This window comes from Microcaecilia unicolor, chromosome 6, assembly GCF_901765095.1.
Source record: "Microcaecilia unicolor chromosome 6, aMicUni1.1, whole genome shotgun sequence".
In the NCBI taxonomy this organism is placed as follows: domain Eukaryota; kingdom Metazoa; phylum Chordata; class Amphibia; order Gymnophiona; family Siphonopidae; genus Microcaecilia; species Microcaecilia unicolor.
Genome location: NC_044036.1, coordinates 321,198,566 through 321,213,924, shown reverse-complemented (window position 1 = coordinate 321,213,924; position 15,359 = coordinate 321,198,566). Strand labels below are relative to the sequence as shown.

General features: G+C 46.3%; 1 protein-coding gene across 1 annotated transcript in view; it reads right to left on the bottom strand.

The window, feature by feature from the left end:
- Nucleotides 1–15,359, bottom strand: part of CACNA1G (calcium voltage-gated channel subunit alpha1 G) — a 274,000-nt gene that overhangs the window by 129,133 nt on the left and 129,508 nt on the right. Inside the window, 3 exon segments of the mRNA XM_030208360.1 lie at nt 2,356–2,799; nt 5,395–5,576; nt 9,334–9,427. Coding sequence (XP_030064220.1) covers nt 2,356–2,799; nt 5,395–5,576; nt 9,334–9,427 — 720 coding nt within the window.

The window sequence follows — 15,359 nt, the reverse complement described above, 5'->3', positions numbered from 1 at the left end:
GGGGAGGGTGTTTGACAGGTTTGGGCTTTTAACAGCCCAGACCTGTCAAACAAGTGCGGGAGGATTGTGCTGAGCGCATGCTCAGGTACAATTCGCCCGCACTTCTACCCGATGATCAGAGATAATTGCGCTGCTTAAATTTGCATGCATTATCTCTGATCATCAGTGCGGTAAAGCCCTGCGCTGTTCCATCATGAGGGCCTTAGAGAATCCCAATAGAGAGCTTTCAACAATGGTGAATGAAAGTCAGGAGTGTTTAAGGGGAGAGCAGGGTACAGAATGCAAATTGTCCCCATCAACTTCTAAGCAGCTTGTTGATGCGAGGAAAAAACACAGTTTGAAGTGTCTCTATACAAACGCTAGAAACCTAAAAAATAAGAAGGGAGAGTTAAATTATATAGCACTAAACGAAAAGGTAGATATAATAGGCATTTCAGAGACCTGATGGAAGGAGGACAATCAATGGAACACTGTGTTATCAGGGTACAAATTACACTGCAATGATAGAGTGGATTAAATTGGAATGGGGGGGGGGGGTGAGTTATATGTTAAGGAGGGAATTGAATCAAACAAAATAAACATTCTACATAAAACAGCAGCATGGAATCCTTATGGATAGAAATTCTACATGTGAAGGGAAGGAGTATTCTTGTAGGGCTGCACTACCATCCCCAGGACAGAATGGACAGACAGATGAGAAATGTTTACAAAAATTAGGAAAGCTGGCAATTTGAGCAACACTATAATAATGGGGGAGATTTGAATTAATACTTACCTGAAGGCTATTTGCATCCATTCTGAAGAATCCTCATTTAGGTATGTACTTATCAACACGGGCTACCGTTAAGATATGTTATTTTACTACTAACTCATGCCATTTTAGCACAGGTCCCATTTTTATGCAATAAGACCTAGTTACTAATAACTAGGATCAACAGTCAAGTAACATGTCTTAATGGTAGCCGAAAACTTGCCCCCTTAGTCTTTTATAAGACTAACCCCACCCTGTACCCATGTCAATAGCACTGACTTTTATGAGAAAGTATATTGTTTTGATGAAAGGGTACATTTACTCCGTTGAGCTCTTTGTAGCGGAAAACATTTAACAGTACTGGCTTTGCTCATATACTGGGGGACAGTAGTGAAAGCAAATGGACTTTCCTTATATAGGAACTAGTAACAAAAGCCCGTTTCTCATTGAAATGAAACGGGCGCTAGCAAGGTAATCACCTTCTGCTATTAATGTTTTTAAGGGAAGTTCCAGTGTCCCCCTCCCAGTCCCAGGGCCTGCCTCCCTCCCTCCCTCCCAGTTCCAGGGTCCTCCCTCCCTTCTTCCCAGTTCCAGGGTCCCCCCTCCCTTCTTCCCAGTTCCAGGGTCATCGTTCCTCCCTCCGAGTTCCAGGGTCGTCGTCCCTCCCTCCCTCCCTTCCAGTTCCAGGCCCCCTCCTTCCAAATTTTAAAAGTCATCCTGACTTACCTCATCGGGGTTACGGCGGCCGGCAGCAGCGGTAAAAAGTGTGCAGGCTCGGCACTTATTTCAGTTTTCCCTTCTCTGTCTCTCAGCTCTGGTCCTGCCCTCATTTCCTGTTTCCGCAAGGGTGGGACCAGAGCTGAGAGACAGAGAAGGGAAAACTGAAATAAGTGCCGAACCTGCATGCTTTTTACCACGCAAGGTAAGTCAGGATGACTTTTAAAATTCGGAGGAAGGGGGCCTGTAACTGGAAGGGAGGGAGGGAGGGATGACGACCCTAGAACTGGGATGGAGGGGAGACCCTGGAATTAGGAGGGAGGGAGGGGGGACTCTGGAACTGGGAGGGAGGGGGGACGGACGACGACCCTGGAACTGGGAGGGAGGGGGGACGGACGACGACCCTGGAACTCGGAGGGAGGGAACAAACTTCCGGTGGGTGAATATTATATGCAGCCTTCCCTTCCCTCCGAGGGTGGGGCACTGAGAGCGAGTGCGAGGCCTGTGGTTGGTCCCTTCTCCTTCTGACGTCGCGTTTCTTTCCCTGGGCGATTACGAACCTTACGAACACTACACGGCTTCACTGTCACGGAGTCAGCTTCAGAACATTGGAGGTGCAAATTATTATATTAGATGTGTAGAACTGCAAATACCCCATCAAAAAGACTAACAAACATGGTGGTATTGCACTTCCCTTGTATAGGAGGTAGGATACCACAACACTCAATAGAAGAATGAATCTCATGGTGTGCAAGACTAAATCAGAAACACTGTAGGTTGAGTCGCTTTGTAGAGTCAGCCAATGTCTACTTCTTATGATTTACAAGAAGTTCTACTATCGCTGCAAAGTGTTGTAAATTCTCACACTGTGTTCTACATTTGCTTACCATGTTAGCATCATCATCAATCTCGTACTCCTGTCTGGGGTCCTCTAGATGGAGCTGATGAAACATGAGTGCCGCAGAGTTTTTACCATTGCAGTCTTGGTGGTCTGATGGAGAAGACCGGTTGCTATGCATGCTGGGAGAGCGGTAAAGGTAAGGCACCTGAAGAGTGCCTTGTAGGTCAAATGAACCTTTAGTTTCTAGTGATTCCAAACGATGTTGAACAGATCCATTCGTGCTTCCAGCCTGACTGGACCTTTCTTCATCTGAAGTTTCTCCATCCTCCGAGCTTTCCTTTCCATCTGCAGACAGTAAGGACTTGTGCTCACTGCTCTGACTACGACGCTTCAGGCTGGGAGCCCTACCCATGCTGTTCCAGCTGGACCTGCGACTGTTCCAGTTGCTGGCTGCACTCCATGGGCTGTGGGGAGAGCTTCGGGCACTAGACTGAAAGGATGAGAAGGTTGACACAGCACATGTCAAGAAGGGATATCTGAGTTGCTGGGTTTATATAAATAAATGGAAGTACTGGGACCGTGATGAGTGGCTGAAATTATTTGCACAGTAAAACACGTGAGGACTAAGCCATCTTCTACATATACCCCCTAATTCAATAATCTTAGCACCTAAATATAAGTGCCTTTTGTGTGCTAAGATGATAGAATACCAGCACTTACACGTGTGGCTCTTGCATTCATGTATGTACATGCTGGATGGGCACAAAGCAGTATTCCACAAGCTTAGGGCAATTCATATCGGGGTATATTCTAAAAGTAGCGTCTAAAAATCGGCACCAGAAATTTAATGTGCTTAACGCGATTCTATAAAGAGTGTGCATCCCTTATAGACTCACGCTTAGGCATAAAGTGCGCCTAACTGTAGGCGCCTGCAATTAGGCCTGCTATGAGCAAGTTTAAATGCAAGTGCCTACAGTTAGGTGCAGTATATCAAAGTGTATACCATTTGGGAACGCCCCTATCCGCACCATTAAATATGAACGCACGTTAGGATTTACATGCACATCGTTATAGAATACGATATGCACATAAATCCTGATTATTGCCAATTAGTGCTGATACTTTGTTATCATCAAATTATCAGCTCTGATTGGCTCGTTGCTCAATTAAGTGAGCTAAATTGGGCGTGCGCCCAATTTAAAGCATGTAACTCTTAATGCCATATATAGAATCTTTCCTATAGCACACTATTGCAAGGGGGTTGTACATATGGGTGGAGCATGAGCTGGTCTCACACACACATGGGTGGAGCATAGGTGGGCTCCACACCTACCCATGTGTGTATAAATAGGTGGGAAAATGTGGGTTACAAATGTTATAAATAAATACATAAATAAATAAATGCGGGGCCTACCCATGATCCACACATGGGTGGATCATGGGTAGGCCCCGCATTTACAAGCGTATCTCATAGAATACACAATAAAGTACAACTATTATGTGCTAACATTTATGCTTGCAAATCTCTCTCATGAATATTCATTGTGGATATCCTGAAAACCTGACTGACTGGGGAGCTCCCAGGACAGGCTTGAGAACCACTGCTTTAACCGATAAACACCAATTAAAACACCCCTATGTTAAATCATGAATGAGTCCTTTCAGTAAGATGTGCTGCAAAATGGTCTTAACACGTCCTAATACAGGCCGCCCGTTTCTAGCACATTCCTAAAAAAAGAACTTTTTCTATTTTTTTTCAGGTCATGCGCTGTCATCATTACCGCGGGGCAATGAAAAATAATTAATTCGGGAGTACTTACTGCCTTCTATTTAGGAGGCGCTAGGGGATCTCGTGTTAACCCTGTGTTATTCGTGTACTGCATGACAATGTGCCCATTCCCGACCCAGGCCACGCCCCCTCCCAAAAATAAACAAAAATAACCAGCACACAATGAGTGCACACAAACAGGAAAACTGTTGCAAGATGCTTTAGTGCATCCTGCACTCAGCCTTTTTTGGTACTCTAAGCCTGCATTAGGGCTTAGCACACCTTGGTAAAAGGGCCCTTAAAGTAGGTCCAGATGATATTCAAAATGATTTAAGCAGCTGGAAATGGCTGCCGACCGCTTAAATTGCTTGCTCACAGATATCCAGTTATTATGACTGGTTAGCGTCGAATTCAAAAGTGGCTAACTTGTGGGCATTCCAGGGCTGAAGTTGGTAAGCAGTGGCGTAGCAAGGGCGGAGTGGTGGGGGCGGTCCGCCCCGGGTGCATGCCGCTGGAGGGGTGCAGAGAGCAGCCGCACACCTGTCGGCTCCGCTGTTTCCCTGCTCCCTCTGCCCCGGAACAGGTTACTTCCTGTTCCAGGGCAGAGGGAGCAGGGAGCCAGCAGAGCCGAGAGCCACACGGCTGCTCCCAGCAGCCAAGAATGCACCCGGGGGGGGGGGGGGGTTTTGATGCGCTGGGGGGGGGTGTCATTGCTCCGGGGGGGGGGGGGGGAGTGTCGTGCTGCAGCTGGGGGGGGGGGGGGGGGCGGTGTGTGCACATTGGTGATCCGCCCCAGGTGGAAGCTGACCTAGGATCGTCACTATCGGTAAGTGTTATTATTCAGCCCCTCACTGCTTAAGTAAAGCTCTTAAATCGGTCCTGATAGATAGTGGTTTGGCTTATACGGTGAGGGGCTGAATATTGAATGAACCGGCTATCTGCTAGCCAGTTAAAATAACAATACAAAACAAAATAAAACAAACAAAAAAAAGGATATTCAATGCTGATGCTGAAGCCTGGCTGAATATTGGGGGGGGGGGGGGGGGGTTATTAGATAAACACCAAGAAAACACCATTTCCCCAGTACTCTCTCATCCATCCCCCCCCCCCCCCCGGTTCATCTTGTATCCTCCACTCAGTTTTTGTGCCTTTTCTGTACTGACGACTTCTAAGTGACACAAACATACGTACTTAATTCCACCAGAAAAGATAGCAAGCAATAGTACCCTCAAAGCTGGAAAATAAACACCTAAATATATAAATGTATAAACGCAGGGACATAATCACATTTTAGAATTACATATTGTGTGGCCATACCGGTGACTTTTCATAGGCATGGGGTTCAACGGAGACACTACTGCCCCTGCGAGATTCATGATTCTGAGCTGCATCTCCAAATATGGCGCTCTTTGGCATGGACATGGGCGTGGCAGCTGTGTGGATGATGAGGGGCGGAGTCAGGCTATTCTTCTTCTCTAGCTGCTCTTTTAATGGCATCACTATAAAGAAAGAAAGCCCAAATCAGCACTTTTATACCTGGTTAAAGTCCCAGCTCTCAGCAGTTCCACCGAACTTCAGCAAACAAATAATCGTTACGAATATTCATATCACATTCAGAACACAAAATGAACCATCTGTTAGAGCACATCAGTGAAGAAAGACATGCCACATAAGAGAAGGAATATTCGGGGGTGCATTATATAAATGGGGCCTATAAAATTGGTGCCGAAAAAAAATCCGCTTAAGCAGTATTCTATAAGCTGTGCCTAAAGTTTGGCGCGGTTTATAGAATAACGCTTAAGTGGAGAGGTTGCGTGTAAATTCAGGTGCCACCATTTGCAGCAACGAAAATGTGGTACAAATGCCTGACTTCAATTTACGTGTGGATCACCGTTCTATACCACACCCGAGCCACCCTGAAACACCCATGACCCTCCCATTTTTGCGCTCCCTTTTTCAGGCTGCAAGTAAGTTTTAGGTGCAGGTCCCGCACCTAAATTTACACGCATAAGTCCCAATTAAATCTAATTAGTGTCAATAATTGCTTGTTAAAAGCCAAATTATTGGCATTAATTGACTCATAATTCTATTACATTTGCGCACACAATTTTTGGTGACTTTTATAGAATCAAGGGATTGATGCAGGACGTCAGAAACAGAAGGAAGCCTTGGGCGGGAAGAAGAGGACCTCGGCTGGCGGGGGTTGGAGTCCCCTGCCAGCAAAAGTAGGTGACAGCGGGGTGGCGGTGGGAGGGAGGGTCAAGAGGGTTGTCGGCAGGGGGGGGCAAAGTTGGTGGTGGCGGTGGGGTCGGCAATGGCAGGGGGGTGGGGGTTGGCAATGGCGGGGGGTTGTCAGCAATGGTGGGGGGGGGTCAGCGTCGTCAGGGGGGGGCTAAAATGTGCCCCCTCACCTCAGGCTCTGAACCCCCCTCCCGCCAAAGTCTGTTACAAAGGGTCCAATATTCAGAAAATGCTGAGCTGATACATTTCTGTTCCTAAGTTCACCTCTTAAATTTGTTCCCTATTTTCAGCCAAACTTTGGAGCATAATTTCTCAGCTGAAAATTCATCTTAATTTAGGAGCTTAAAAGTTATGCTTATAAAAGTGCCCTTTTACTAAGCTGCGGTAGGCACTACCATGCGGACACACTGAGGCATCCTGCAGTAGTGTGTCCATCGGCGCGCGCTAATCCCAGGCTGAAAAATATTTTAGTATTTTTCTGCATGGGAGGTATGACTATGGGCAGAGAGTAGACGTGTTCTGTGGTAACTGAGTAGCATGAGCACTGTGCCGTGTGCTGCCTGATTACCATGGGAGCCCTTAGTGCCAACAAAATAGGTGTTGGTAAGGGCTTTCATGGTAATGGCCTCGGGCTAATTGGGAAATTAGCATGTGGCCATCAGGGGCGTAGCTAGACCTCAATGGGGAGGGGGGGCAGAACCCAAAGTAACGGGGCACACTTTGGCCAGACTCCCCGTCCCTGCCGCCATCGCATGATAGTAACTTGGCTGGTGGGGGTCCCCAACCCCTGCCAGATATAAGTGTTTGTCCCGCACCGGTCTCGCATTGCCTGCCCTGCTCTGTTCTCAGACATGCCGTGCACGCTCGTTTTTAATGAAACTGAGCATGCATGAAATGATGCGCAAGCTCAGTTTCATTACAACAAGAATGCGCGGCACGACTGAGAAAAGCAGGATAGGCAACGCGACCAGATCAGCATGGGACAAATGCTTCAGCTGACGGGAGTTGGGGACCTCCGCCATCCAAACCACTACTACTACTACTACTACTACTACTTAACATTTCTAGAGCGCTACTAGGGTTACGCAGCGCTGTACAAATTAACAATTAAGGACGGTCCCTGCTCGGAAGAGCTTACAATCTAAAGGAGTGGCTCAAGAGCCAAGTCGGGGGGCCCAGACCCCTGTAGCTTTGCCACTTGTGGCCATTAAAGAAAAATATAGAAATGCAGTCATTTCTTTTCAATATATTGTACAGTGATTTTGGTGTTAATGTACAACACACCATACTTTGTACTAAGGTAGACAGTGGACATTGCAGACAGTCACTTTCCAGCACCTGGACCCTGGGAGCCTGACAGAGTTTTAAAACTCATTCTTCTCATACAGACAGCAACATAGAGTGAGTGCCTACCTGGATGCATGTAAGAGTGATATTTTCTCACCTTCTCTTTCTAACCCTGCTATTTTTTATGTTAAAAACAATTTTATTGGCAATAAACAGTGAGAACAAGAACCATACAAAGGTAAGCATATGCAAAATAGCAGCAGCACAAAGACAAACCAGCTGCATAATTTTAACATAGCCCACCCTTATCCCTCCCACTCCCCCCAAAATTGCTGTACTTTTAATGAGTATACACAGAAGGTCAGGAGAGGACCCCCCCCCACATCAATCCCCACTCCCCCCCCCAAAAAAAATATAGGTTACTGCCATGCTAAAAGTGGCCCCAGTGCGTGGAAAACCAACACACCGACAACAGTGCCGGCCACTTTTTAGCATGGTTTGGTAGAAGGGCCTGAAATGTAGGCCTGCCCTTCACTTGCCTAGATTTATCAGCCTAGTGCTGAAAATTAGCGCTAAGCTCCTAACTTCTTTTTCCCTGCCCTAAATCTGCCTGTTGCTACCCGTTTTTTATGCTCCTAAATTTAGAAGTTTAGTGAGATTTTGAGTAAAATATGTATGCACTCAGAGGCCAATTTATGAGCTTATCTCTCAAAGTTTGGAGGATAAATCCTTTGCGTATTGGACCCTAGGTATCACAGTGGTGCCCAGGGCCACCAAGAGGGCGGGTAGGGGGCACGATTCCCCAGGTCCAGCCTCCAAGAATTTGAGGGAGCAGAACATTTTTTTTCTGCCTGCCTGCTTCTGGGTCTGTCTCTCTCCTGTGTGCTAGGACCCGGGTGATTGCGTTAAGGGTCCCGGCACACAGAAGCAGGAGACGAGAGTCCAAGGGAGGAGCAGACACAGGGGCCTGGCCAGTGGTTCAAGTTTGTGTGGCGGCCTGAGTGGGGGGGGGGGGGCAGTCCTACTCTGGGCCTGGCTGTGTCTCTCGGTGGCCCTGTAGGTGCCTAGAATAATGTTCATTTCAGCAGATTATTCCAATGGTACCCCTTAAAACCCGCCCCCCTGTTTCCTGCCACTGGGATTTCATGACTTCAATTTGCTATGAGAAAGCCAACGCTATCAAATGAACAGAAGGGATATGAAATGCAAATAGTCAGCAACTGTCCTCAGACTGCAACTGATTACACAGTCAGACTGCATATATTTGATATGTATTAGAATTTGGACATAATTGCTTTCCCAGTGGTGCCTGATCTGTTTGTTCTTCATGACAAAATTATTCTGTTTCCAGCAGGAAGGTGCTGACATTTGTGGATATTGTAAGAAATAATTATTTATGTACAAGTAGAATAAGAAATGTTCTGTGTAAACTCATAAGCCATACCAGCTAGTGAAACAGAGGGTGATCTACAGGTTCAACTGGAAAATCTGCTCTTTCCAGAGTTCACCTCATACTACTTAAGAATTCAAGTTTCTTCCAAGATTTATTGGACAAAAAAAGCAATTATTTAGACAAGTTCTCAAGTTGCATTAAAAAGAAAGAAAAAAAAAAAAGCCACGAGAACTTAAGGTTCTTTACGTTCCAGGACTTCCTGAGCTGTAGATAATTTGCGGTCACTGTGGCGTGTTTTGGAAATAAAACACGGTGCATTCAGCAGCTTTACTCACGGACTGGGTTGGAAGGGTTCTTCTTCATCCCACATTCTTCCTCCAGACTCTGGGAGAAAAAGTCAGCCTCGGATTCAGATTTGGAAGCATCTCCCTGGATCAACAGAAAAATTCTTAGATCCCTGAACAACCAAAAATCAGGTACTGCTCCCGTCACCCAACTGCAAAACGAGCTTGGCTGCTCATCAGTAGAACCTGCAACCTACAACGGACTGCTGCATGCATTAGAACGGACGGAGGCTTAAACATGCCATTCTGACACCAGAAGAGAAGCCACTGGTCGCTCACATGGCACCTTTTTTATTAACCCATTAGTACCCAATGTTCCCATAATAAGCCATACGGGAACAAATTGATTTGTTCCCATATGGGAACGTTGGGCACTAATGGGATAAGAGAGGTGGGGGAAGTCTAAAGTTCATTTAGCAGTTTAGTGAAATTTTGAGTAAAAATGTATGCACTCGGGCCTATTAAATTTTCAGAGGCCAATTTATGAGCATATCTCTCAAAGTTTGGAGCATAAATCCTTTGCATTTCGGACTCTAGGTATTACACTGGTGCCCAGGGCCACTGAGAAGGGGGGCAGGGGGCACGATTCCCCGGCTCCAGCCTTTAAGGGGGGGGGACCTTGCACCGGCGAGGTTTTGAGGGACTTCCAAAGTCATCAAGCAGTAGCTTGATGGACCCTATCTACCCAGGCGACCATTAGGCAGGATTAGGCATTCGCCTTGGATGGTAGTTTTATAAGGAGGCAGGAAAAAGCAGCTGCAGGTAGAGCAAAACAGTGAGTCTTGACAATCACACAAACTCGTAGAACCAGCAGTGTGTAATTTTACCTGCAAAACTAAGTTTGATATTTTTGTTTGTTACATTTGTACCTCGTGCTTTCCCACTCTTGGCAGGCTCAATGCGGCTTACATGGGGCAATGGAGGGTTAAGGGACTTGCCCAGAGTCACAAGGAGCTGCCTGTGCCTGAAGTGGGAATCGAACTCAGTTCCTCAGGACCAAAGTCCACCACCCTAACCACTAGGCCACTCCTCCACTGTTGCTACTATTTGAGATTCTACATGGAATGTAGATCACCAATGTGGCCGCGCAGGCTTCTGCTTCTGTGAGTCTGACGTCCTGCACGTACGTGCAGGACGTCTGACTCACAGAAACAGAAGCCTGCGCAGCCTTCTACATGGAACGTTGCTAGTGGAATAGCAACATTCCATGTAGAATCTCCAATAGTAGCAACATTCCATGTAGAATCTCCAATAGTATCTATTTTATTTTTGTTACATTTGTACCCTGCGCTTTCCCACTCATGGCAGGCTCAATGCGGCTTACATGGGGCAATGGAGGGTTAAGGGACTTGCCCAGAGTCACAAGGAGCTGCCTGTGCCTGAAGTGGGAATCGAACTCAGTTCCTCAGTTCCCCAGGACCAAAGTCCACCACCCTAACCACTAGGTCACTCCTCCACTGTTGCTGCTATTTGAGATTCTACATGGAATGTTGCTATTCCACTAGCAACATTCCATGCAGATCACAAATGTGGCCGCGCAGGCTTCTGCTTCTGTGAGTCTGACGTCCTGCACGTACGTGCAGGACGTCTGACTCACAGAAACAGAAGCCTGTGCAGCCTTCTACATGGAACGTTGCTAGTGGAATAGCAACATTCCATGTAGAATCTCCAATAGTAGCAACATTCCATGTAGAATCTCCAATAGTATCTATTTTATTTTTGTTACATTTGTACCCTGCGCTTTCCCACTCATGGCAGGCTCAATGCGGCTTACATGGGGCAATGGAGGGTTAAGGGACTTGCCCAGAGTCACAAGGAGCTGCCTGTGCCTGAAGTGGGAATCGAACTCAGTTCCTCAGTTCCCCAGGACCAAAGTCCACCACCCTAACCACTAGGTCACTCCTCCACTGTTGCTGCTATTTGAGATTCTACATGGAATGTTGCTATTCCACTAGCAACATTCCATGCAGATCACCAATGTGGCCGCGCAGGCTTCTGCTTCTGTGAGTCTGACGTCCTGCACGTACGTGCAGGACGTCTGACTCACAGAAACAGAAGCCTGCGCAGCCTTCTACATGGAACGTTGCTAGTGGAATAGCAACATTCCATGTAGAATCTCCAATAGTAGCAACATTCCATGTAGAATCTCCAATAGTATCTATTTTATTTTTGTTACATTTGTACCCTGCGCTTTCCCACTCATGGCAGGCTCAATGCGGCTTACATGGGGCAATGGAGGGTTAAGGGACTTGCCCAGAGTCACAAGGAGCTGCCTGTGCCTGAAGTGGGAATCGAACTCAGTTCCTCAGTTCCCCAGGACCAAAGTCCACCACCCTAACCACTAGGTCACTCCTCCACTGTTGCTGCTATTTGAGATTCTACATGGAATGTTGCTAGTGGAATAGCAACATTCCATGCAGATCACCAATGTGGCCGCGCAGGCTTCTGCTTCTGTGAGTCTGACGTCCTGCACGTACGTGCAGGACGTCTGACTCACAGAAACAGAAGCCTGCGCAGCCTTCTACATGGAACGTTGCTAGTGGAATAGCAACATTCCATGTAGAATCTCCAATAGTAGCAACATTCCATGTAGAATCTCCAATAGTATCTATTTTATTTTTGTTACATTTGAACCCTGCGCTTTCCCACTCATGGCAGGCTCAATGCGGCTTACATGGGGCAATGGAGGGTTAAGTGACTTGCCCAGAGTCCCACTAGCAACATTCCATGTAGAAGTCGGCCCTTGCGGATCACCAATGTGGCCGCGCAGGCTTCTGCTTCTGTGAGTCTGACGTCCTGCACGTACGTGCAGGACGTCAGACTCACAGAAACAGAAGCCTGCGCAGCCTTCTACATGGAATGTTGCTAGTGGAATAGCAACATTCCATGTAGAATCTCCAATAGTAGCAACATTCCATGTAGAATCTCCAATAGTATCTATTTTATTTTTGTTACATTTGTACCCTGCGCTTTCCCACTCATGGCAGGCTCAATGCGGCTTACATGGGGCAATGGAGAGTTAAGTGACTTGCCCAGAGTCACAAGGAGCTGCCTCTGCCTGAAGTGGGAATTGAACTCAGTTCCTCAGGACCAAAGTCCACCACCCTAACCACTAGGCCACTCCTCCACTGTTGCTACTATTTGAGATTCTACATGGAACGTTGCTATTCCATGGAATGTTGGTAGTGGAATAGCAACGTTCCTGTAGAAGTCAGCCCTTGCAGATCACCAATGTGACCGCGCAGGCTTCTGCTTCTGTGAGTCTGACGTCCTGCACGTACGTGCAGGACGTCAGACTCACAGAAACAGAAGCCTGCGCAGGACATCAGACTCACAGAAACAGAAGCCTGTGAGCCTGTGCGGTCACATCTGCAAGGGCTGACTTCTACATGGAATGTTGCTAGTGGAATAGCAACATTCCATGTAGAATCTCCAATAGTATCTATTTTATTTTTGCTACATTTGTACCCTGCGCTTTCCCACTCATGGCAGGCTCAATGCGGCTTACATGGGGCAATGGAGGGTTAAGTGACTTGCCCAGGAGCTGCCTGTGCCTGAAGTGGGAATCGAACTCAGTTCCTCAGTTCCCCAGGACCAGAGTCCACCACCCTAACTACTAGGCCACTCCTCCACTCCCATTATGCATTTTCAAAGAAGTGATTATTTTTGTTGAGTTACTATAATAGTCTTGGAGGGGGAACCAATGGACTAGGGTTCTGAAAATTGAGGTGGGGCGGGGGTGCAATGCTAAAGGTTTGCCAAGGCTGCCCAATACTCTTTACCTGCCCTGCTTCTATCTAAAGGTCCATCATCTCTAATAACATTTCAGTGATGATGAGGGCAATAATCGTCCCTTCCCCAAACGTGTTCTTCTACAGAAGTTGCAACTACCTGTGTAGCACATCTTAAACTAGCAATTTGTAAATATGTTACGTGCACAACCTACTTTGTGCTACAACTGTACTGAATAACGTGAATTTAAATCTGTTCCATTCATTGAGCCGTGGGTCAGGTTGCAGATCTGTGTAAGACAGTGCATAGGATGAAGTAATGCCTCAAATAGAGGGGGATAAACAGGGTTTTAAAATTTAACAGCTAGATTGACCATCAGGAACTACTGCATTACTGATACTGTTTTTGTGTGTGTGTTTGCTTGTTTGTTTTTTTTATAAACCACAAGTCCTTTTTCATTCAATGGGATTTTGTTAATAATACAAATTAATGGTGTTAACAAATAGTAACTCCAGAGCTGATATTCACTGGGAGGGTAAGAAAGGCTTCTATCCAGTTATCTCCCAGTGACTGCACGATCTTTGGATTTTCAGCAGCACACAACTGGAAAGTACTATCCGGAGAGACCACCCTGGCACTACCTAGTTGGTCTGGAGGTGGAGTCAGAGAGGAGCTGGGAGTTATTCGGTGACAGTATCCAGGTAACTAACTAGTTAAGTAAGGACAGCAAAAAAGGTTGTCCTAAGTTGTCTTAGGTTTCCGGAGCTGGTGTCATGATTGTTGCAGTTGTCCAGGTCTTGCCGCATCTGAGTAAGTGGAACCCATGTTTCAGCCATCATGCTGTGGCTTTCTTCAGGGTACCTCCAAGCTCCGCCCTGATTCCGCCTCCAGACCAACCAGATAGTACCCATGAGGGCTGAAACGTCAGTTCCATTTACTCAGACATGGCAACTGCAACAGTCAGGTTGTCCTAAGTTAACCGGATAACTCTTTGTGACTCTGGGCAAGTCACTTAACCCTTCATTGCCCCTGGTTCAAAATAAGTACCTGAATGTATGTAAACCGCTTTGAATGTAGTTACAAAAACCTCAGAAAGGCAATATATCAAGTCCCATTTCCCTTTCCCTTTAGATACTGCCGCAGAACATCGGTGATACCCTGGTAACTCCCAGCAGGTCACCAACTGCTTGGATATTCAGTGTCTGACCCAGCACTGAACATTCTGGCATTTATCCACCTTTAAAAAAAAAAAATGCTGATCACCTGTGGTTGAACATTACCTCCTCTAACTGTAATTCAGTGGGGGAAGGGGGGGGGGGATAATATTCAGCCTGCAGTATGTGCCTGGATATATTCAGTGCTAAAACCTATCCAGCTGAATATCAGCTATGCCCAGGTAACTCCCAGCTCCACCCCGACTGGAGTGCTGTGTCAGGGTCCTCAGATTTTCAGAGGCACTATCTGGTTATATACCACTGACAATCCAGGGATCACCCGGTCAGTAAGAGATAACAGGGATGGAGAGTTATCTCTTGCTGAATATCGGCACTGAGTTACGTAGAGTACATATCAGTCCAGGTCATTGTTTCATTGTTGAACAATTACTGCTTCAGTTACATGGACAGTGTCAATGACCTCTATTCAGGATCTTCTCAGTCCTTCAAAACTCAGGATCAGACTTAGCTGGTGCAGAGAGAAACAGACTTCTGACCTTACTCATTATTGGAGCAGGATATAGGAAGTGCACAGGGTAACATTTTGGTTTATTTGGCATTTTTTCCTGTTTTCAAGATGTTTTCCCAGTTCATGTTACACATTTGTGTAAATGATTTTTGGATACGCGTTAGAAGTTTTTAATGTGCACAAATGAACTTTAGGCAAATTAATTCATAGGTTAACATACTTTAAATCAATTTTGCTTGCACAGTTTAAGGGGCAGTAACAAACCAAATACACATTAACAAATGCACTTCCCTAGCACAGAAGCATTCACAGCTCCCCAGATTCCTCTCTGCTTATGAGTGGGATCTCAATATATGGTGTAATATAAAAGACATATCCTTGGGTATGAAACACAGAAACAGAACATATCATAAGCAACAAATTTTGCCAGAGTTGTCGAGTCTTGCCACGTTCACTTCACATTATGGGGATAATTTCATAGATTTTTTGGGGGTGCATATATGTCTTTATACACACATTAAATTACCCCACCCACATACACTGGTCCCCTCTAAGCTGGGCGGCAGTCCTCCACCTACAGTTCTGCCAGCGGGGGGTGCTGT